The sequence below is a fragment of the Camelina sativa genome, chromosome 15, assembly GCF_030686135.1.
Source record: "Camelina sativa cultivar CO46 ecotype springtype chromosome 15, ASM3068613v1".
Classification (NCBI taxonomy): Eukaryota; Viridiplantae; Streptophyta; class Magnoliopsida; order Brassicales; family Brassicaceae; genus Camelina; species Camelina sativa.
In genome coordinates, this window is record NC_141894.1 from 2,062,406 (window position 1) to 2,083,389 (window position 20,984).

General features: G+C 42.4%; 4 protein-coding genes across 7 annotated transcripts; all 4 read left to right on the forward strand.

Annotated features, from left to right (window-relative positions):
- The first annotated feature begins 7 nt into the window (after window positions 1-7).
- LOC104744674 (psbP domain-containing protein 7, chloroplastic) lies at window positions 8-1,607 on the forward strand. 2 transcript variants are annotated; one of them, XM_087488191.1, is made up of 3 exons: window positions 8-483; window positions 582-792; window positions 1,204-1,607. In XM_087488191.1, exons 1-3 carry the CDS (start codon window positions 423-425, stop codon window positions 1,514-1,516), a joined length of 585 nt encoding a protein of 194 aa, XP_087344317.1. In that variant the 5' UTR covers window positions 8-422; the 3' UTR covers window positions 1,517-1,607. The 2 variants fall into 2 exon arrangements, with proteins under 2 accessions (XP_087344317.1, XP_010464065.1); XM_010465763.3 differs by having other exon boundaries at window positions 152-479.
- Window positions 1,608-1,683: 76 nt separating this feature from the next.
- LOC104744676 (acyl-CoA-binding domain-containing protein 4) lies at window positions 1,684-7,212 on the forward strand. 2 transcript variants are annotated; one of them, XM_010465766.3, is made up of 18 exons: window positions 1,684-2,043; window positions 2,471-2,541; window positions 2,972-3,035; window positions 3,127-3,198; window positions 3,316-3,507; window positions 3,606-3,683; window positions 3,805-3,915; window positions 4,034-4,100; window positions 4,207-4,268; window positions 4,529-4,668; window positions 4,848-4,974; window positions 5,050-5,164; window positions 5,304-5,392; window positions 5,532-5,615; window positions 5,698-5,880; window positions 6,150-6,296; window positions 6,474-6,533; window positions 6,800-7,212. In XM_010465766.3, exons 1-18 carry the CDS (start codon window positions 1,885-1,887, stop codon window positions 6,983-6,985), a joined length of 2,007 nt encoding a protein of 668 aa, XP_010464068.2. In that variant the 5' UTR covers window positions 1,684-1,884; the 3' UTR covers window positions 6,986-7,212. The 2 variants fall into 2 exon arrangements, with proteins under 2 accessions (XP_010464068.2, XP_010464067.2); XM_010465765.3 differs by having other exon boundaries at window positions 1,703-2,043; window positions 3,313-3,507.
- Window positions 7,213-15,277: 8,065 nt separating this feature from the next.
- On the forward strand, window positions 15,278-18,451 carry LOC104744678 (PWWP domain-containing protein 4). Of its 2 annotated transcripts, XM_087488912.1 has the most exons (3): window positions 15,278-15,532; window positions 15,657-15,900; window positions 16,322-18,451. In XM_087488912.1, the coding sequence occupies exon 3, from the start codon at window positions 16,453-16,455 to the stop codon at window positions 18,292-18,294; it is 1,842 nt and encodes a 613-aa protein (XP_087345038.1). In that variant the 5' UTR covers window positions 15,278-15,532; window positions 15,657-15,900; window positions 16,322-16,452; the 3' UTR covers window positions 18,295-18,451. The 2 variants fall into 2 exon arrangements, with proteins under 2 accessions (XP_087345038.1, XP_010464069.2); XM_010465767.3 differs by having other exon boundaries at window positions 15,278-15,900.
- Window positions 18,452-18,866: 415 nt separating this feature from the next.
- LOC104748025 (protein SRC2 homolog) lies at window positions 18,867-20,503 on the forward strand. The gene is made up of 2 exons (XM_010469720.1): window positions 18,867-19,160; window positions 20,429-20,503. The coding sequence occupies exons 1-2, from the start codon at window positions 18,867-18,869 to the stop codon at window positions 20,501-20,503; spliced, it is 369 nt and encodes a 122-aa protein (XP_010468022.1).
- The last annotated feature ends 481 nt before the right edge of the window (window positions 20,504-20,984 follow it).

Consider the following 20,984-nt stretch of genomic DNA (forward strand, 5'->3'; position numbering starts at 1 on the left):
AGAAAAAGAACAAAAAAAGAGCCACGTTGTCAAATGAGAGAACCTACAAACGTCGTCGTTTTAAACACGCTCTGCAGGTGATAAGAGAGAGAGTCGACCGTTCGGCAAACACTTAACGACGACCTCTCACTTAAAAATAACAAAAATAACAAAAGATATGTCTCTGAAACCTTACTTCTCTCTACTACACTCATCACAACCTATGAATGCTAAACTCTCCAACTTCTTGGTCGCTCAACAATTCCCCGGTGATCGGAAAACTACTCCGGCCGAGGAGTTTTCTCCGCTGGCTGAGAAATTCAACCGTCGCTTTCTTCTGGGTGTAGGATCGTCCTCTGTTCTTGCGGTTGGTGCCAATTTTTGTGGTATAACGAGTTTTGTACTCGGTTTATCGCCGGAACTCGGCCGGAATCTGAAACTCGATGTCGTTTATCCGATTGGAGGGTATAGCAGATGTATCGACACGGTTCAAGGATTCGGTTAGTAAGTCATCCAATTTCTCCGGTTTAAAGATTTTATATTTATTATCCGGTTTGTTGTGAAATTAAATTAATTTACAACTTTTGTATATATGATCACAGAATTTATATATCCGGTTACGTGGGTTGGAGACCAGACGCTTTTGTATAGAGCGGCGGAGAAGTCAGAACGTGAGACATCGCTAGACCTTCCTCCAACAAGAAACATTCGCCGGAAAAACGTAAATGAACCGGTTGTTGCATTCGGACCTCCCGGTTCGACCGGTGAGCTCAACGTCAGTGTTATCGTCTCCCCTGTCTCACCCAGTTTCTCGTAAGTATCGTTCGTATATATTTTTGTAGATTTTGCATTGTTCATATGGTTTACACGATTTTGCAAGACAAACAACTTTAAACTAGCTAGATCTATTGGTTTTATGGTCTCACTAGTTTCAAGTTACAATTTTCACTACATCTAGTATATGTTTATATTGAAACAATCTCTATGTCAATGTGAATACATAAGTTGGTGTAGACACCTAGACCGATTAGCTAGAAGTGTTGAAGATCGATTTTAAAGTTGTGTAGCACCTAGACCGGTTCTCAGAATATCAATATTTTCTTGTGAATAAATGGCATTTTATTTGAAGACAAAATTGGTTGTTCAAAAAAAAAAAAAAAAAAAATTTGAAGACAATCAAAACAATGATTGCTTTATGAAGTGTTTATTGTTTATGATGTATAGGATCGAAGCATTTGGAGGGCCAAAAGAAGTAGGAGTAGCAATAGTAAGAACGGTGACAGGATCTGGTCAACGAACAGATTTAAAAGGAACTTTGCTAGAATCTAATCTCAGACAAGATTCAGAGAGAAACTTGAAGTACTATGAGTTGGAGTTTAAAGTCGAATCACCCGTTTTCAGACGGCATAATGTAGCCATTTGTTGCGCTCACGGTGGCCGTCTCTATACACTGAACGCTCAAGCTCCAGAGTCAGCTTGGTCGGACGTGAGATCGGAAATTTACACTACTGCTAAATCGTTCAACATTATTTCTTAAATGTAAACAAATTGTAAACACCAAAAAAGAAACAACACATTACAATTTTATTTTGTTTGTTCAGTATCATACAAATCTCATGTTGATTCTAGACTTTACAAGTAAAAAAATACCAAAGAGACAACTATAATCATGTGTTTTATTGATCGTGCCGCTATATAAACACTGCACCTAGCAATTACTACAAAATTTTGATTAATTAAAATATTTAAATGTTGAGAATATTTTTTAAATTAATTAAAAATATTTTTAATAAAAACTTGCATCTTTAAAAAAACAAACGAAACTAGAAAACGCCCACATCTCTGCTTCCTGGGCTTCGCAATCTCCGATCAAATCCGCGGTTGAAGTCAGAAGAAAGAGACAAAATGGCTATGGCTAGAGCAACCTCTGGTCCCGCTTACCCGGAGAGGTTCTACGCCGCCGCATCTTACGTCGGTCTCGACGGATCTGATTCGTCGGCGAAAAACGTCAGCTCGAAATTCTCCAAAGATACTGCACTACTGTTCTATGCGCTGTACCAGCAGGTCAGCAACTTCCATTTCCAACCTTACGATTGTTGATTTAGGTTTTGAATTTCACGAGATCTGGTGGTTTCGATGTTGATTTCTTTGTTTTGGTTCATCGATTCATATTCATCTCCTCGAATTCTTATCAGATCCTAGAAATGACGCACTTGACTTGTCTGATTTAGCTATATTCCGATCCTGGTTAGGATCCATTGCTGACTGTTTAACTTCTCAGTGGAATGTTGACCGAGATTTGATTGGGAACGTGATTGAAGTAGTCTCATTACTCAGATTTTACGTATAGTTGGTCCTTCAATCGTAGTTTGCTTAGATCTATAGTTGATTCTTTAACATGTTATGTGATTATAATGTCAGAAACTTAGCTTTTTCTCCTGGCTATGATAGGCTTAGTGTTGATGATCTCTTGGATTTATCATATATACAGGCTACTGTCGGACCATGCAACACTCCCAAACCTAGTGCATGGAGACCTGTGGAGCAAAGCAAATGGAGAAGGTTAGATTTTCCTGCTGTCTGCAAATACTTATCTATGATTAAACATTCTTGCATTTATCACTGTCTCTTTTACGTTTCTATGCTTGAATTTGTGAATCATAGTTGTAGGAAGAAGTTTTTCTGGTAGATATTATTAGGAGATACTTAGATTTCATCAATTACTAGAGTGGAAGACTTCAGATGCCTCATTAATCAGGGGAACCGCAGAGGGGTTTTAGTGTTAGCTGTTTGAGGAAAGTTAAAAAATGCAGGATTTGTATTTGCATTCCTGTGGAAAAAAACTAGATTCTTACTTATGTTTTGGTCTACGATACCGAGGTTGTTACTGCTTAGGATGTTTTTAAGGAAAACAAACCTTTAACGTTGTCCTAGTGAACTTTCCTGAAAGAAACACATGCTACTGTTCTGAAGCATTTTTATATATACCTAGTTGGCAGGAGCTTGGAACCATGCCTTCCACCGAGGCAATGCGTCTCTTTGTGAAAATTCTGGAGGTAACCGACAGAGAGGTCTACACTTATTTTTTTTTAAAGAATTTACTCAAGCATAGTCTTGATTTCTTCCCTATTGCTCAATTTTTACCAGGAAGACGATCCTGGTTGGTACTCCAGGGCATCTAATGATATTCCAGATCCTGTCGTAGATGTCCAAATTAATGTAAGTTTTTGTATCCCTTAGGTTTCGATGTCCAAACCATGGGAAATATTACACATATCTTTTGCTTGGCTGAAAAAAAGTATTCGAGTCTTTTAGTGCATTCATTCTCTGTAGCAGAGAACGAAAGAAGAGCCTGTTATTGAGAATGGTAACTCATTTGGTGAGACAAAGACAATTTCCACTGAGAATGGACAATTGGCTGAAACCCAAGATAAAGATGTAGTCTCAGAAGAGTCAAATTCCGTTTCTGTGTATAACCAGTGGACGGCACCCCAAACATCAGGTCAGCCGCCAAAAGCCCGTTACGAGGTATTAAGTTTTTTCTCTCTTTTGGATGATAAGTAAAACGTCCTGTCATTCATGTATCTTCTGAATTTTCTGAGTCATGTTTATTACATTCATTTCAGCATGGAGCAGCTGTAATTCAAGATAAGATGTATATATATGGTGGAAATCATAATGGCCGTTACCTCGGTGATCTTCATGTAAGCTACTTATATGATTCTTAAGCATAAGCTGATGATGTAATTGAGATATTCATTTTCATTTTGACGTAGCTTGGCAATACCATCCCCGCTGACAGTTGCTTCTGTGAAATGTATACAGGTTCTAGATTTAAAAAACTGGACTTGGTCAAGAGTTGAAACCAAGGTTGCAACTGAATCAGAGGAAACATCAACTCCAACATTATTAGCTCCTTGTGCTGGTCATTCTTTGGTTAGATTTTAAATTCACTCGTTTGGCTTTCTTGCCTAGAAATATTCAAGACAGGGTAACAAAGAAGAGTCTAGCTATACATACAAATGTTCACTTGTATTCTTTGCTTGTTTTGTAGATACCATGGGACAACAATCTGCTGTCTATCGGTGGCCATACAAAGGATCCCTCAGAATCTATCCAAGGTTAGTGTTTATAATTCTTTGAAGACGATTAGTTGCACATATCTTATAGGAGTTTTCTGGACTCTCAATGATTACATATCATTTTTCTACTGTTCTCGTATCACAGTGAAGGTCTTTGATACCCATACCAGTACATGGTCAATGCTAAAGACATATGGAAAACCACCGGTATATTTTCGCTTCTCTCATGCTGTCTCTGTTTTTCGTTACCTTTGCACGGAAATATTCCATTATTATAAACAATTCAAGTTTTTGGCCGTCACAAGAGACAGGAAAAGAATAGTTGTTTTCTTTCCTTATTCACCCATACTATCTTCAGGGTTAAGTTGCATCTGAATCCAAAACCTTCTCCGTTCTGATTTGGGAGTCGTATATGCAGTTTGGTTACATAAATTGAGACTTTCTTTGTCATTATGTCTTGCTTTCAGGTTTCACGTGGAGGACAGTCGGTCACAATTGTGGGTAAAACTTTGGTGATATTTGGTGGGCAAGATGCAAAGAGATCACTTCTGAACGATTTACATATACTTGACCTAGAAACGATGACTTGGGATGAGATAGATGCCGTGTAAGATGTTATGTTGTTTCTGCATTTTGTTCTCTTCAGAAGAAGTCAAACCCATTTAGGATTAGAGAAAGAACCAGAATATGAATAGATTTAGAAATCCTTCATCTATCTCTTTTAGTAATTAAATAGTCTTTATTGAAAGATTAGCAATTCAGGGCTGAAACTTGTTCAAATTGCAGGGGTGTATCTCCATCTCCGAGGTCTGATCATGCTGCTGCAGTGCATGCGGAACGTTACCTTCTTATCTTTGGTGGGGGCTCACATGCAACCTGTTTCGATGATCTCCATGTCCTTGATTTGCAGACTGTAAGTTAAGCTAAGAGTGTATTTTTCTGCTGTTCTCAAACGTTCTTTGTCGTCTGATATAACTGTCACATGTAGATGGAATGGTCAAGACCATCACAACAAGGTGATGCACCAACGCCAAGAGCTGGACATGCTGGCGTGACAATTGGGGAGAACTGGTTTATTGTTGGTGGCGGTGATAACAAGAGTGGTATGTTCATGCTCTTTTCTATGGAAATTATCTCCTTTTCCCAACCATTTCTGTTTATCCTTCTCTGGAACCTTTCTGGGGAAAATAGATTAGTTGCTTTGTTTTGCGTGGTGACTGAGTTTGTAATAAATTACTGCAGGAGCATCTGAGAGTGTTGTACTAAACATGTCAACTCTTGCATGGTCGGTAGTCGCTTCAGTTCAAGGACGTGTACCTCTTGCTAGCGAGGTACTTACATGAACCGATAAACTAGACAAGACAAAATTTTCACCAAATCATTCCTGAAAAATGCTAGTTGCCTTTTCAAGACTTCCTAAAATATCAGTCATGTGTATTTCGTTTTCACCTTCCTTTCCTTTTCTAACAGGGATTAAGTTTAGTCGTAAATTCTAACAATGGTGAAGATGTGCTAGTCGCTTTTGGTGGATACAATGGGCGTTACAACAACGAAGTAGGGACTGTGATCTAAACCTATAAGTACATTTCTCTTGATTTTGCATTTAGTTCTGATTTTAATTCTTTCTTTGTGGTAGATTAATCTTCTTAAACCAAGCCACAAATCCACATTGCAAACAAAGACTCTGGAAGCGCCTCTGCCAGGTAGTCTTTCTGCTGTTAATAATGCCACAACCAGAGACATTGAGTCTGAGGTTGAGGTGAGCCAAGAAGGCAGAGTACGGGAAATCGTCATGGACAATGTTAACGCTGGATCAAAGGTATATATTCTTGTCAGAATTTTCCTCCTTAATCTATTTGAATATGGCAGCATCTTCTGATTTGTTCGTGATTTGAATATAGCACCTATCTATTGCGATATTATATAGAAATAATATGTCAGCGTATCTGTTTTGAACTTTTGTGGGATCAAGGTGCATATAATATTTTATGGTACTGGTAGTCATTGTACCAACACAGGATATAGTTCAGTCCGGATCATCACCATCTCTTTCGCTCTTACTTTGTTTTTGGGTAATGAATCCCACAGGTTGAAGGAAACAACGAACGCATTATCACGACTCTTAAATCCGAGAAAGAAGAACTAGAGGTATCACTGAACAAGGAGAAGATGCAGACTCTCCAACTAAGGCAGGAGTTAGGAGAAGCAGAATCACGAAATACAGATTTATACAAGGTAATAATTCTATCATCTTCTCGAAACACAAACCTACATGAATAAATTGGTGAACCAATAGTTCATAAAAACTGGTTGCAGCAAACTCTTCCAATTTCACTCACATTTAATCATCTGAATATGTCAGAATTTTTCTCTGATACTCTATATACCTAACTTTGTACTGACATTTTATAGGAACTTCAGTCTGTTCGTGGCCAGCTTGCTGCCGAACAGTCAAGGTGTTTCAAACTGGAGGTATGAAACCTGTAGCCACATCTCTTTTATACTGTAACCTACAGAAGATGGAAACTCTGTGAACTGAAACCTGTGATTGAATCACTACATATACTCAAGTATGGGATGATTTAGGAATCTAGGTGGTTAGAACTTACATCCATTCCAAACAGTGGATCCATCACTAATCTCTCTATCATCTGTTGATAAGAAGCTACGTTGGATCATGAAAAGAAAAACAAAGCAAATCTAATTATGGTCTCGTTCTTTGAACCAATCGTTTGCAGGTTGATGTTGCAGAGCTAAGGCAAAAGCTACAAACATTGGAAACACTACAAAAGGAACTGGAACTCCTTCAGCGTCAAAAGGCTGCATCTGAACAAGCTGCAATGAACGCAAAACGACAGAGCTCGGGTGGCGTCTGGGGCTGGCTCGCTGGAAGCCCTCAGGAGAAGGATGATGATTCGCCATGATAATTTTTTTACAGAATTGATATCATTTTCTTTTGAGTAAAGAAATATATATTTTATATATAGAGAGAAATCTTTTTTTTTTTTGTCAAGTCCCTCGCATGGTTTCTTCTTCTTCCAAATAAGATATTTGAATACCGTATCTTTTGAGCTTTGTTCTATATTACCTTTTGATTCGTGTTAGTTCTCTGTTATTTAATACAAGTTATCCCCAGAATATTTTGTTAACCTTTTTGAAAGTGTCAAAAAATTATTATTCTGATGTTTACGACAGTTGTTTAATACTCCACCAGTCACCTCAATTAAGTTTAGTTCATTGGGTAAGAAGACGAAAAATCACGTTTTTACCACAAAAAAAAAGGAACATGACGTGGCGACCTGGTATTGGATGTGAAGGTTCAACCGTTGAGCATCATCATTCATGACGCTGGAAAGTTACCAACATGTCCCTATCAACCTCAAGTTCTTTTTTTTTGTCATCTTCTCCACCTTTCCTCTCATGGGGTTTTCTTAAATTTTCTCTTCCAGCTCAAAATAATCTCAGGATTATAAACAAATTTACACATCTTCTTGCTTCCGAGTTGTTTCTGGGGTTTGATGTCATTGTTAATTTGTTATGAAGCGGTTGAATTCCGAGTGTTCAAGTGTGGTTAGAGATATGGATTCTGCTAGGGTTTTTGGTAATAGTTTTGTTTCTTTTACTGATAATGATGGTTCGTGTAAAAATTTGGAAGCGATTGATCAGTCCGAAGCTTTCCTTATAGAGCTTGATTCGCTTGCTACAGACACTAGAAGTGATGATGAGAAGAAGAACACAGGGATGGCTTCGAAGGTTCGGGACTACAAATCTTACTTGTCTGAGTTCGATGATTATGTTGCAAGCGAGAGAATGGATTCTAAAGTTTCTAAGGATGGGTTTGAAGTGGGAGATATTGATGTGATCACGGGATCGACCACTCGGCCGTGAACACTCGATTCTCTCGGACGTCTCTCAACCACCTCTCGGACAACACTTGGACGCCTCTCGGACACTTATCGACAACTTGGAACCGGCCTTCCTAGTGATGCGCGGTACCAACTAGTTTCCAAGGATCATCAAGGAGGAGCAAGTAAAGTCATCTAATGGGCTTTGCAATCCAAGCTTCAACCCTCACACCAATGGCTCATGGCTAGCATCACCACTTAAGAGCCTTGAGTTGCGACCAGCTTTGGGAAGCTTAGTTCGCGAGTCTTCACCATCGCGCAAGCGTGAAGACGCCCCTAAGTCATTAGAAGGAGCTGTACTCTTTTCCCTACTTTGGGTTTGTCCCAATGGGTTTACCAAAGAGGTTTTAACGAGGCAGCGAACTCTAGTGCATCTCCACTTCGTTCCCGCTTGGCTCATGACTTGGAAACAATCATTGACAAGTTTAGGAGCCAAGGAAGTGAAGATCCTATCACCGCGTCCAGCCAATGACGTGGCTTTTCTATCTCTCTCCCTTCCCTTCCTTTGAATTTCTTCTTGAACCTTCTATGACCGTTGGATTGGTCATTCCTTTGTTTTACTTTTGCTTTTGCTTTATGGCCAAGTGTAAGGATGAGATCCTGGCCGCGTGTCTAGGGTTTTAGAGTCTCCCATTTGTAAGCCTTCCTATATAAAGGCCTAAACCCTCATTGTAAAAGGCAGACTTGAAGTATTGAATTAAATTTCACAAGAGAGAATCTTGTTCTTGTCTCACCTCTCTCCTTAGTCCAAGTCCGGGACTTGACTACCGAGAAACCCTAGCCGATCTCGAACCGGGTTCGACATCGACTAGTTGACCGTATCACGGGCCGAGCCATCTCCCGTGTGTCGTCGCATCAAACCACCTTCGCGTCCCTCTCTACCGTATCACGTCCGGTTCCTACCGCTCGTTGTACTTTCGCTTCCACTCCACCTTCCTTATCGCATCACCGAGAATCCTTACCGCATCACCAAGGATTCTTACCGCCGCGTTGCCGAGAGCCGTTCCCGCAGTTTACCTTCAAACTCCGGGAATCAATTTCCGCATCGTCCGTACCGCGACCGAGACTGCTCGACCGAAGCCGAGACCAAAGGCCGGATCTCTCGATCCGCTCGTTCGTTTCAGCTCATCTCTCGCATCCACCGTTTGTTTCCTTACTGGATTCAAATCTCCGAGCTTTGTCCGAGGAAAGCCTCATCTAAATTCCTCGGCTCGAGAGAGTTTCGTTCCGTCCGTCCGCAGCGACCGTCCGTCCGTGCGACTCGGTAGACGACCGCGTCCGGCGGTCACATCAGCTTGGTATCAGAGCTCTAAAAGCTCCTGACTCAAAGGTTGTGTCTTTCTAACCCAGAAACTCCTTCCTTTGTTAAAGCTTTCGTTTTTGTGTCTTTGCGGTTCATTAGTTTCATCTTTAGCGTCGTTAGGTCCGATAGTTTTTGTTTTATGCTTAGTTTCCTCGATAGATCGTTTGTTGAGTCGTCGCTTTGTTTATTTCTGAGTTTTGTTCGTCATAGTTCTTGCCTAGGACTTGTTAGATCGATAAAGTAGCGCGTTTGCTTTTGGGTTTGTGTTGTGGTCCCAAAAAGTTTTGCTTTTTGTGCGTGAGTTTGCTTTTAGGCGCGTGTAGGTTTCTTTTTGCTTAGTCATAGTTTGTCATCTTGTGTTGCTGTCCTCAATCATTGACTGCCTAGATAAATATCTTATCCATCATGTTTTGGACGCGTTTTTGCTCACGAATATTCGTTTTGCTTTGACGAGGTACCATCGCCACGTCACGACCGAGCACCGATCGAGCCATCCGCGTATCACCGTCCAGAGCACGTATCATCACCCGCGTATCATCGTCCAAGCCCTTATCGCGTATTGTGTATCATCGTCTGATCACTATCGAGCCACCGGACGAGTCATCGGCCTTCCGTATCAGCCGATCACACCGGCTATCCGTACCGACGTCCGATAACCGTTGGCCGTCCGTACCATTGCCGCACCAGCCGACTGTGTCATCGACCGACCCCCGTCGGCCGACCGTACATCATCGGCCATCCGTATCAGCCAATCGTGCCGGCTATCCGTACCGCCATCTGAACATCGTCAGCTGCCGTACCAGCCGTCCGTCTCAGTCGTCCGTGCCGACGTCCGACCATCATTGGCCGTCCGTACGAACCGTCCGTACCAGCCATCTATATCGTCGTCCATACCGACGCCGACCACCGATTGTCGTCCGTACCGTCGACAAAATCCGACAGTCGTCCGTACCATCGACGATCTCCGACAGCCGTCCGTACCATCGACCATACTTCGTTTCCAAGACCGCGATCAGTATGCAACACTCGATTCAATACTGATCAAGCATGGATTTTGACGGAAACGATTCCGAGTTGGGATCATGGTACGATGAAGATCATGACTTTGGTCCGGAGCAAGAGGTCACCGAGGACGAGCCATGGAACGACGAACACACTGGTACCGATCCGGAGCCAGCGACTACCGAGAACGCGTCTTGGTACCAAGAGGACTTTGAAGAAGGCTCGGAACTAGAGGAACACGAGCATGGATCACCAGACTGCTATTGGCCGTCTATGTCCCGAGCTACGCGCTATAACAAGCCAAGGTCGAACCGCTATGATGACTCCGACAATGATGACCTGGGTTCTTACTATACGCCGTCCGCATATCATCGAGAGCCGCGGAAGGAATACTCGAGTTGCACCCGAGCAATCCCAACCTTTCCATCGCACGCATCATCGAGCAAGTCAAGTGCTTGCCGCACTCGGAACCAAGGACTTCCGAGCTGGTCACCACGCGCAACACCGATCAATCCGTCAAGTCGCGACCGAGATAAAGCCAAGGCGAGCATTGTGGTTTCTCGGACTAAGTCAAGGGAGCAGACCGCAAGGAAGCCAGCGCAATCTCCCGGAGCACCAAATTTCACGGACGAGTTGATCTCTATCCGATCTGAACTCCAACACCTTGGAGAAATGTTGGGCCAGGCAGCGAGATCTTACACCCAGGGAGAATCATCACGGCACCAACACTCGGCCCTTGTAACTGTACCAACACCAGTCCCGCGAGTTCTTCATCAGCCGGAACAAGGTGACTTGACGCGGAACAAGCCGAATACCGACTTGATTGAGAACGCCGCACCAACGACGCAAGCTAACCGTACGCTGAGCCTAGGACGTGATTTCGATCGACAAGTCTGTCCAGAAGAAGTCATTAACTCGGGAGGAATCGTAGAGAAGCCAGCCGAGCCCCCAGACCGACAAGTTCTTACACTCGGAGGTCCAAGTTCGGGTCATTACGCAGACCACGGAAAACTCTTTACCGCTCTCGATCGAGGCTTAACCGACACTCGACCGCCGCGTCCGGAGCCGACCATAGTACGCGAATCCTTACCCAGGACGCGTACCGAGCCATCAACCGAAGTCCAAGGAGATTCTGGCCGCGCAATTGAAGTCATATCCGGTAATCACTCGGTAATGGGGAGTTCCAAGTTAGCTAGGCCATCGGAGATGGCCATTGATGGATCTTTTCACTCGGTATTGTCCATGACTACTTCAAGTAGTAAGCTCCAGCTGGGAGTCGCCTATACCGTGCCATCCTTCTCCACCCTTAGCGCCAAGGCCGTTACCGCACAAGGTCATATGGCGATGTATTTGTCCAACTTTGGTGCGGATCAAACTTATGTGTGGCATCCTGGAGAGTCTCAGCAAGCAACCACGGTTCATGAAGGGATCCGAGCGACCAGTGCCGCTGGCCTTACCGGGGAAGTCCTATCCTTTTCTCTTAAGGCCTTACTGTTTCCTTTTGATCCCGGTAAATTAAACCGCGGTTGGCCTTTTGATGCTGCTGATTTGGGTTTTCCTTTTTGATCCAGGTGATGAGCAAAGTTTTGAGGCCAAAACTTCTATAAGAGGGAGGGAATGATGTGATCACGGGATCGACCACTCGGCCGTGAACACTCGATTCTCTCGGACGTCTCTCAACCACCTCTCGGACAACACTTGGACGCCTCTCGGACACTTATCGACAACTTGGAACCGGCCTTCCTAGTGATGCGCGGTACCAACTAGTTTCCAAGGATCATCAAGGAGGAGCAAGTAAAGTCATCTAATGGGCTTTGCAATCCAAGCTTCAACCCTCACACCAATGGCTCATGGCTAGCATCACCACTTAAGAGCCTTGAGTTGCGACCAGCTTTGGGAAGCTTAGTTCGCGAGTCTTCACCATCGCGCAAGCGTGAAGACGCCCCTAAGTCATTAGAAGGAGCTGTACTCTTTTCCCTACTTTGGGTTTGTCCCAATGGGTTTACCAAAGAGGTTTTAACGAGGCAGCGAACTCTAGTGCATCTCCACTTCGTTCCCGCTTGGCTCATGACTTGGAAACAATCATTGACAAGTTTAGGAGCCAAGGAAGTGAAGATCCTATCACCGCGTCCAGCCAATGACGTGGCTTTTCTATCTCTCTCCCTTCCCTTCCTTTGAATTTCTTCTTGAACCTTCTATGACCGTTGGATTGGTCATTCCTTTGTTTTACTTTTGCTTTTGCTTTATGGCCAAGTGTAAGGATGAGATCCTGGCCGCGTGTCTAGGGTTTTAGAGTCTCCCATTTGTAAGCCTTCCTATATAAAGGCCTAAACCCTCATTGTAAAAGGCAGACTTGAAGTATTGAATTAAATTTCACAAGAGAGAATCTTGTTCTTGTCTCACCTCTCTCCTTAGTCCAAGTCCGGGACTTGACTACCGAGAAACCCTAGCCGATCTCGAACCGGGTTCGACATCGACTAGTTGACCGTATCACGGGCCGAGCCATCTCCCGTGTGTCGTCGCATCAAACCACCTTCGCGTCCCTCTCTACCGTATCACGTCCGGTTCCTACCGCTCGTTGTACTTTCGCTTCCACTCCACCTTCCTTATCGCATCACCGAGAATCCTTACCGCATCACCAAGGATTCTTACCGCCGCGTTGCCGAGAGCCGTTCCCGCAGTTTACCTTCAAACTCCGGGAATCAATTTCCGCATCGTCCGTACCGCGACCGAGACTGCTCGACCGAAGCCGAGACCAAAGGCCGGATCTCTCGATCCGCTCGTTCGTTTCAGCTCATCTCTCGCATCCACCGTTTGTTTCCTTACTGGATTCAAATCTCCGAGCTTTGTCCGAGGAAAGCCTCATCTAAATTCCTCGGCTCGAGAGAGTTTCGTTCCGTCCGTCCGCAGCGACCGTCCGTCCGTGCGACTCGGTAGACGACCGCGTCCGGCGGTCACATCAGCTTGTAGAGAAGCCAGCCGAGCCCCCAGACCGACAAGTTCTTACACTCGGAGGTCCAAGTTCGGGTCATTACGCAGACCACGGAAAACTCTTTACCGCTCTCGATCGAGGCTTAACCGACACTCGACCGCCGCGTCCGGAGCCGACCATAGTACGCGAATCCTTACCCAGGACGCGTACCGAGCCATCAACCGAAGTCCAAGGAGATTCTGGCCGCGCAATTGAAGTCATATCCGGTAATCACTCGGTAATGGGGAGTTCCAAGTTAGCTAGGCCATCGGAGATGGCCATTGATGGATCTTTTCACTCGGTATTGTCCATGACTACTTCAAGTAGTAAGCTCCAGCTGGGAGTCGCCTATACCGTGCCATCCTTCTCCACCCTTAGCGCCAAGGCCGTTACCGCACAAGGTCATATGGCGATGTATTTGTCCAACTTTGGTGCGGATCAAACTTATGTGTGGCATCCTGGAGAGTCTCAGCAAGCAACCACGGTTCATGAAGGGATCCGAGCGACCAGTGCCGCTGGCCTTACCGGGGAAGTCCTATCCTTTTCTCTTAAGGCCTTACTGTTTCCTTTTGATCCCGGTAAATTAAACCGCGGTTGGCCTTTTGATGCTGCTGATTTGGGTTTTCCTTTTTGATCCAGGTGATGAGCAAAGTTTTGAGGCCAAAACTTCTATAAGAGGGAGGGAATGATGTGATCACGGGATCGACCACTCGGCCGTGAACACTCGATTCTCTCGGACGTCTCTCAACCACCTCTCGGACAACACTTGGACGCCTCTCGGACACTTATCGACAACTTGGAACCGGCCTTCCTAGTGATGCGCGGTACCAACTAGTTTCCAAGGATCATCAAGGAGGAGCAAGTAAAGTCATCTAATGGGCTTTGCAATCCAAGCTTCAACCCTCACACCAATGGCTCATGGCTAGCATCACCACTTAAGAGCCTTGAGTTGCGACCAGCTTTGGGAAGCTTAGTTCGCGAGTCTTCACCATCGCGCAAGCGTGAAGACGCCCCTAAGTCATTAGAAGGAGCTGTACTCTTTTCCCTACTTTGGGTTTGTCCCAATGGGTTTACCAAAGAGGTTTTAACGAGGCAGCGAACTCTAGTGCATCTCCACTTCGTTCCCGCTTGGCTCATGACTTGGAAACAATCATTGACAAGTTTAGGAGCCAAGGAAGTGAAGATCCTATCACCGCGTCCAGCCAATGACGTGGCTTTTCTATCTCTCTCCCTTCCCTTCCTTTGAATTTCTTCTTGAACCTTCTATGACCGTTGGATTGGTCATTCCTTTGTTTTACTTTTGCTTTTGCTTTATGGCCAAGTGTAAGGATGAGATCCTGGCCGCGTGTCTAGGGTTTTAGAGTCTCCCATTTGTAAGCCTTCCTATATAAAGGCCTAAACCCTCATTGTAAAAGGCAGACTTGAAGTATTGAATTAAATTTCACAAGAGAGAATCTTGTTCTTGTCTCACCTCTCTCCTTAGTCCAAGTCCGGGACTTGACTACCGAGAAACCCTAGCCGATCTCGAACCGGGTTCGACATCGACTAGTTGACCGTATCACGGGCCGAGCCATCTCCCGTGTGTCGTCGCATCAAACCACCTTCGCGTCCCTCTCTACCGTATCACGTCCGGTTCCTACCGCTCGTTGTACTTTCGCTTCCACTCCACCTTCCTTATCGCATCACCGAGAATCCTTACCGCATCACCAAGGATTCTTACCGCCGCGTTGCCGAGAGCCGTTCCCGCAGTTTACCTTCAAACTCCGGGAATCAATTTCCGCATCGTCCGTACCGCGACCGAGACTGCTCGACCGAAGCCGAGACCAAAGGCCGGATCTCTCGATCCGCTCGTTCGTTTCAGCTCATCTCTCGCATCCACCGTTTGTTTCCTTACTGGATTCAAATCTCCGAGCTTTGTCCGAGGAAAGCCTCATCTAAATTCCTCGGCTCGAGAGAGTTTCGTTCCGTCCGTCCGCAGCGACCGTCCGTCCGTGCGACTCGGTAGACGACCGCGTCCGGCGGTCACATCAGATATGGTATGGGGGAAGGTAAAGTCACATCCTTGGTGGCCAGGTCAAATATTCAATGAAGCTTTTGCGTCTCCCTCTGTTCGTCGTATGAAGAAGATGGGTTACGTTTTAGTTGCTTTCTTTGGAGATTCTAGTTATGGTTGGTTTGATCCTTTTGAGCTTATTCCTTTTGAGCCTCATGTCTCAGAGAAATCACAGCAAACTGATTCGATTCACTTTGCAAAAGCTGTTGAGGAAGCTATGGATGAAGTTGGTAGAAGGTCAGCTCTTGGTTTGACTTGTAAATGTCGGAATCTTTCTAACTTTAGGGCTACTAGTTTTAAAGGTTACTTTGTTGTTGATGTGCCTGATTACGAGCATCGAGCTGTTTACTCTTCTAAGCAGATTCAGAAAGCTAGAGATAGTTTTTCATCTGTTCAAACTCTAGCTTTTGTCAAGGGATGTGCATTAGCACCTCAAGAGTGTTGTGATGATTCAGAAGACAGCATCAAGTCTTTCCAGAAGAGAGTAGCGGTTTATGCTTTCCGCAGGGCAGTGTTTGAGGAGTTTGATGAAACTTATGAGCAGGCCTTCAGGGCAAGATCTTCTCTGACGACACAGGAACCACTTAATAGAGCACCCCCTCGAGGTAGCATCACCTTTCAGCGATCCTGGCATTGTTTTGAATACATTTTTGTAATATTTCTGCTTCATTTTGCTGGATTCGATGGAGTTATATTGGACCTTTTATCCTATGTATCACAGAGATGCGGTACTCTATAAATTGGTGATGTCTTTGAGGCTTTTTTTTGTTTGTTTCTCGAGTCAGAGAGCTTTGCGTCTTTGATATCCTTGAAATTGGCCTTTGGTAGAATTTATAGCCTTTTAGAGTTGTATACTTAGAATGCTTCAAAAAAGGCTTGGCATATCTTTGATTCTTAAATTCTGCATTTTAAAGCAGCTTCGCAATGTGGCGTGTCATTTTACCTTTTTTGTTTTGCTTTACTTACATTGTTTTTGGGTGGTTGGAATAGATTATATCTTTCCTCATGCGTTGCTTATGTTTACAGCCCCCTTGAGTGGTTCACTGGTCAGTGCAGTAACTCTGAGCAACACAAAGATCTCTACACAAGCTATCAAAGTAAAGGATTCTACTAAACAAGAAAAATATCATCCCAAAAGAAGAGAGGAAGCTTGTGATATGACAGTTGAATTTGGCCAGGTCCAAGCATCTTTTGAGCTTCAGAGCATCGACGGATCTTCAGCTGGGGATCATATACTGCAGAGAAGGACTCCACATCTCCAAACTCCCAGGAAACATGAGCAGACCGGGCATGTCAGCGTGAACTTCACCTCTTCAACCGGTGATATTCCTATAAAGAAATCCTCTGTTTCAAAGCTCTCACATGATGATGACAAGGGTTTATCTCAAGAATCAAAGGTGAAAATGGGAGAAGTAGCTACTCTACTTCCAGATCATGAGAAATTTGAAGCAATGACCTGCCTTAAACAAGATGAGACTGGAACAATTTCTAGATCTAACCAAGGCGCTCTACCGCCGTTTATTGAGGGGAAACGTTCTGCAGGAGTTGGGATAAAGAAAGGCAATGACCTGAAACGGTTTTCTGAAGAAAGAAATGGTCGTCCAAAGCCGAAGAAGAAGATGAAGAAAGAATCTGGGTCAGAGCTGAACCGTGACAGTCCAAATAAGAGGAAAGCTTTGTCTTCTGGGGAAGCTTGGGCCAAGAAATCATCTCAATTAGATTCATCAAATAGACACTCCAATATGATGATTATGAGAAACTCTAGACTTGATGGTCGGACGCTGTTGAGTAATTTGCAAGCTCTGTCGCTTGACCCTTTCTTTGGATCCTCGGATAGAAGTTCTACTAGAGTTGTAAGACAGTTCTTTTTGCGTTTCCGATCGTTTGTTTACCAGAAAAGCTTGGCCGCATCTCCTTCCACGACAAACCCGTCAAAATGTGCAAAAATTTTGAGCAGAACCAATGAAACATCAAACTCCAACTCCGAGAGAAAACGCCTTTCCTCTGCCCAGCAACAAGATGTCCCATCAACTAAAAAGCTAAAGAATACCAATCAGTTCAAACCAATGGCTTCTGACAAGAAAACCAACCAAGAAGCAACGAAGAGACCAAGTCTTGCACCCTTTAATCTAGTAAGAGACCGAAGTGGTCCAGTCCCCATCAATGCCAAACCGGCTATAGGTCAACCAGAAAAGAAGATGGCTCCATCTGCAAAGGTCGCTGAGCCAACAATGCTGGTCATGATGTTTCCTCCTGGTACGTCTCTCCCTTCCACCGCTCTGCTTAAGGCTAGGTTTGGACGCTTTGGACAGTTGGATCAATCAGCTATCAGAGTTTCCTGGAAATCCTCGACCTGCCGTGTTGTCTTCCTGTATAAAGTCGATGCGCAGACTGCCTTAAGATATGCATCAGGAAGCAAATCTATCTTTGGCAACGTGAACGTGACATACTTTCTCCGCGACATGAATGCTTCCTCTGCACCCGGAGATCATGAACTGAAGAAAGCCAAGACAGACGAACCAATCACTGAACCATTGAACGAGCGGCTAGAGCAAACACCGCCAGTTAGCCAACCAAACATCCAGCTCAAGTCCTGTTTGAAAAAACCATGCAAGAACGGTAATGGTAACCACAGAACAGCACGAGTGAGATTCATGTTGGGTGGGAAAGAAACAGAGACACTATTTTTAGTTTCGGGTAGAAACAATGGAAATCACGCTTCTTCTTCATCATCATCATCATCATCATCTGTTGCTATGGAATATGTTAGTCAAAACACGGTTCCGTTAACATTGCCTCCGATTCTTCCTCTCTCTTGGCAAAACTCAAAACCGAAGCCTGCTGCTAATAATGAAGTGGATCAAGTCGAGCCACCATTAGACCCGTCGCAGCATAAGGTGGACATCTCCCAGCAGATGATAAAGCTATTAACAAGGTGTAACGATGTTGTGGCTAACGTCACGGGTTTGTTGGGTTACGTCCCTTATCATTCCTTATGAAATAGTACATATAACTAGATTCTACAGTAGTATGGTTTACTTGTACTCTCTCTCTCTCAATATCCGGAGTTGACATATAAACCAAATTGAACCGAAACTAAACCAGAATGTGTTTATATCTCTAACTTTATTGGGTTTCCTATTTTACCACGAAAAATTAATTTGCATCAAATCAAATGAAATAAAAATTGATAATATATTCACTTTTAGTTTTTACATAACCGAAACCAAGAAACCAATTTTAGACGTTAGCAAGGTGTAAAAATATTACGTTTTTGTTTTGCCTTTAAACTTTAGTACGCCATGACATTTGCATATGTGATATGTCTAACATGGCATAGTCATATTTTATTTTACTAAAAAGTGGATATTATCGAATCCTAGCAAATATATTTTCTTATCTAACAACAAAATAATATACCAAAAGCTTTTTGATTTGGATGCAAATCCTTAAAACAATATATATACAGGATATATATTTCCCTAATCTCCTGATCTCTTTCTAAGTTACTCGTCTCTTATCTCCTCTTCTTCTTCTTCTTCTTCTACTGATTCTCCACACTTTACTTATAATGGATTATTATCAACCGGTTGAGGTTAACGTTCTATCAGCTCAAGATCTCAACTCCGTAAATCTTTTGTTCAGACCAACCGTCTATGTTTCTGTCTCGGTCACGCGTGGTTCACGTGAGCAGCAAGTCACCCCAGCTGCTACGTGCGGTAAGAAACTCTTACGGTGGAACTACTCTATGAAATTCTATATAGAAGATGACAAGATTCGAAGGAATGAGTCAGTGTTTGTGTTTCAAATCAAGTGTAAGAGATTTTTCGGGTCAGACCAAGTCGTCGGGAAGCTTTTCGTACCGGTAAAGCAATTGCTTCACTTGATTGAAGAACAGACGATAACCGAGCATGCCAATATAAATTTTCAGGTCGTAACCGAGACTGGAAAACCAAAGGGTAGTATATGTTTAGGATTTAGATTTGGATGTATTTTTAAGGGACAAATCAGAGGTTATGATCCGGATAATGCTAGGGGTTATAGATTAGGAGTTTGGGGGAATATTAGACACGAGCCATCAGCTCCTTGTGAAGGCGATATCTATGCTTAGAATCGATTATTCGATTATTTCTATAATATTTTTCATATCTTGTTATTATTGTTATATTACTCTATATATATGTATATCTCCGGATTTTAAGTTTAGAGTAAAAAAACAAAATAAAATTTAGCCATTAGCGCAAAAAGATATATTTCTCGATCGTTACCCTTCGTGTATGGTGTCAATGGTGAATCATATTATCTTTTGTATTATAGTGTAGGTTAATCAATAAATTTAATAGATCGAACTTGTTATTGGTAAAATATTATCTTCAATCATAAGGTGAAACTAAATAATGTATTAGCAAGTAGGATATAATATATGGAGTATATAAAAATAAAACGTGTATCGATGATACACTTAACTTAACACATCCACATTTCTCTCCCGATTGAAACTCGATCGGAAACTTCCAAATAACTGAGGTAAATTAAATTAAATAGAGATAGATAAATTAAATCTATCTCTATATATGTTGCTGGGAGCTTAATTAAACATTCGTGAGCCGTGGCATGCCTCTGTTTGCAGGTAAACCATGGACCCAGTGTTGTATAAGGCCACAAAATAGTCAAAATAGTAAAAAATTGTAATGTAATATCTTTTTAGTTAGTTTATGTATTTAGTTTGAAAATGTGTTTACATTTTTGTTTCAAAAATATATGATATTTTGTTTGTTATTAATACTTCTTATTTCATATTTTTTAATATTTTATTTGTACTAATAGAATATTATATAATGTATTAGATGTTAAAAAGTAAAATGAAAAACCAGATGAAAGTTGAAAACTTATATTAAAATTTTATATGAAAAATTATTTTTAAACAACTAACATAATTAATGCTAAATTATTAAAAATATTTTACTTATGTTTTTGTTGATATTTTACATATGTTTTGCTTATTTTTTTGTTAATATTTATTCAACATTTCAAAAAAAAAATGACTAATTTATTGTATCTCTATATATATATATATATATATTTAGGGAACAAATTAGAGGTTATGATCAGGATAATGCTAGGGTTTATGAGGGTTGTAGATTAGGAGTTTGGGGAAATATTAGACACGAGCCATCAGCTCCTTGTGAAGACGACATCTATGTTTAGAATCGATTATTGGATTATTTCTATAATCTTTTTTTTTTCATATCTTGTTATTGTTATATTACTTTATATGTATATATATCCTGATTTTAAGTTTAGAGTAAAAAACAAAATAAAATTTAGCCATTAGCCTGAAAAGATAGATTTCTCGATCGTTACCCTTCGTGTATGGTGTCAGTGGTGAATCATATTATCTTTTGGTTCAAACTCCGATCCCTCGGACTATGAGGATCATTACAACCCACCCATCATGCACCTGTAAGAATTACCAAAATAAACAAATATCAATAAATGAGTTTAAACATAACAACGTGTTTACACCTAGAACAAGAAGCCCGAGTGAGATGGTTTTGACTTTGATGCATTGAATTGAAACCTCCTAAACATTTTAGAAGGTTTATGTAGATTCTACCCATTCACAAAAAGATTTTGTCATTTGTGTTATTTAATTAAGGATTGTTTGTTTCAAATATTTAATGCCTAG

Excerpts from the sequence above, each read along its gene's own strand:
- LOC104744678 (XM_010465767.3), top strand. The coding sequence starts at position 15,360 with ATGAAGAAGATGGGTTACGTTTTAGTTGCTTTCTTTGGAGATTCTAGT. Across the intron at positions 15,901-16,321 it reads TAATAGAGCACCCCCTCGAG|CCCCCTTGAGTGGTTCACTG; the intron begins GTAGCATCACCT and ends TTATGTTTACAG.
- LOC104744676 (XM_010465765.3), top strand. The coding sequence starts at position 1,885 with ATGGCTATGGCTAGAGCAACCTCTGGTCCCGCTTACCCGGAGAGGTTC. Across the intron at positions 3,508-3,605 it reads CGCCAAAAGCCCGTTACGAG|CATGGAGCAGCTGTAATTCA; the intron begins GTATTAAGTTTT and ends CATTCATTTCAG. Across the intron at positions 4,269-4,528 it reads AGACATATGGAAAACCACCG|GTTTCACGTGGAGGACAGTC; the intron begins GTATATTTTCGC and ends TCTTGCTTTCAG.
- LOC104744674 (XM_010465763.3), top strand. The coding sequence starts at position 158 with ATGTCTCTGAAACCTTACTTCTCTCTACTACACTCATCACAACCTATG. Across the intron at positions 480-581 it reads CGACACGGTTCAAGGATTCG|AATTTATATATCCGGTTACG; the intron begins GTTAGTAAGTCA and ends ATATGATCACAG. Across the intron at positions 793-1,203 it reads CCTGTCTCACCCAGTTTCTC|GATCGAAGCATTTGGAGGGC; the intron begins GTAAGTATCGTT and ends TATGATGTATAG.
- LOC104748025 (XM_010469720.1), top strand. The coding sequence starts at position 18,867 with ATGGATTATTATCAACCGGTTGAGGTTAACGTTCTATCAGCTCAAGAT. Across the intron at positions 19,161-20,428 it reads TCGGGAAGCTTTTCGTACCG|GGTTGTAGATTAGGAGTTTG; the intron begins GTAAAGCAATTG and ends AGGGTTTATGAG.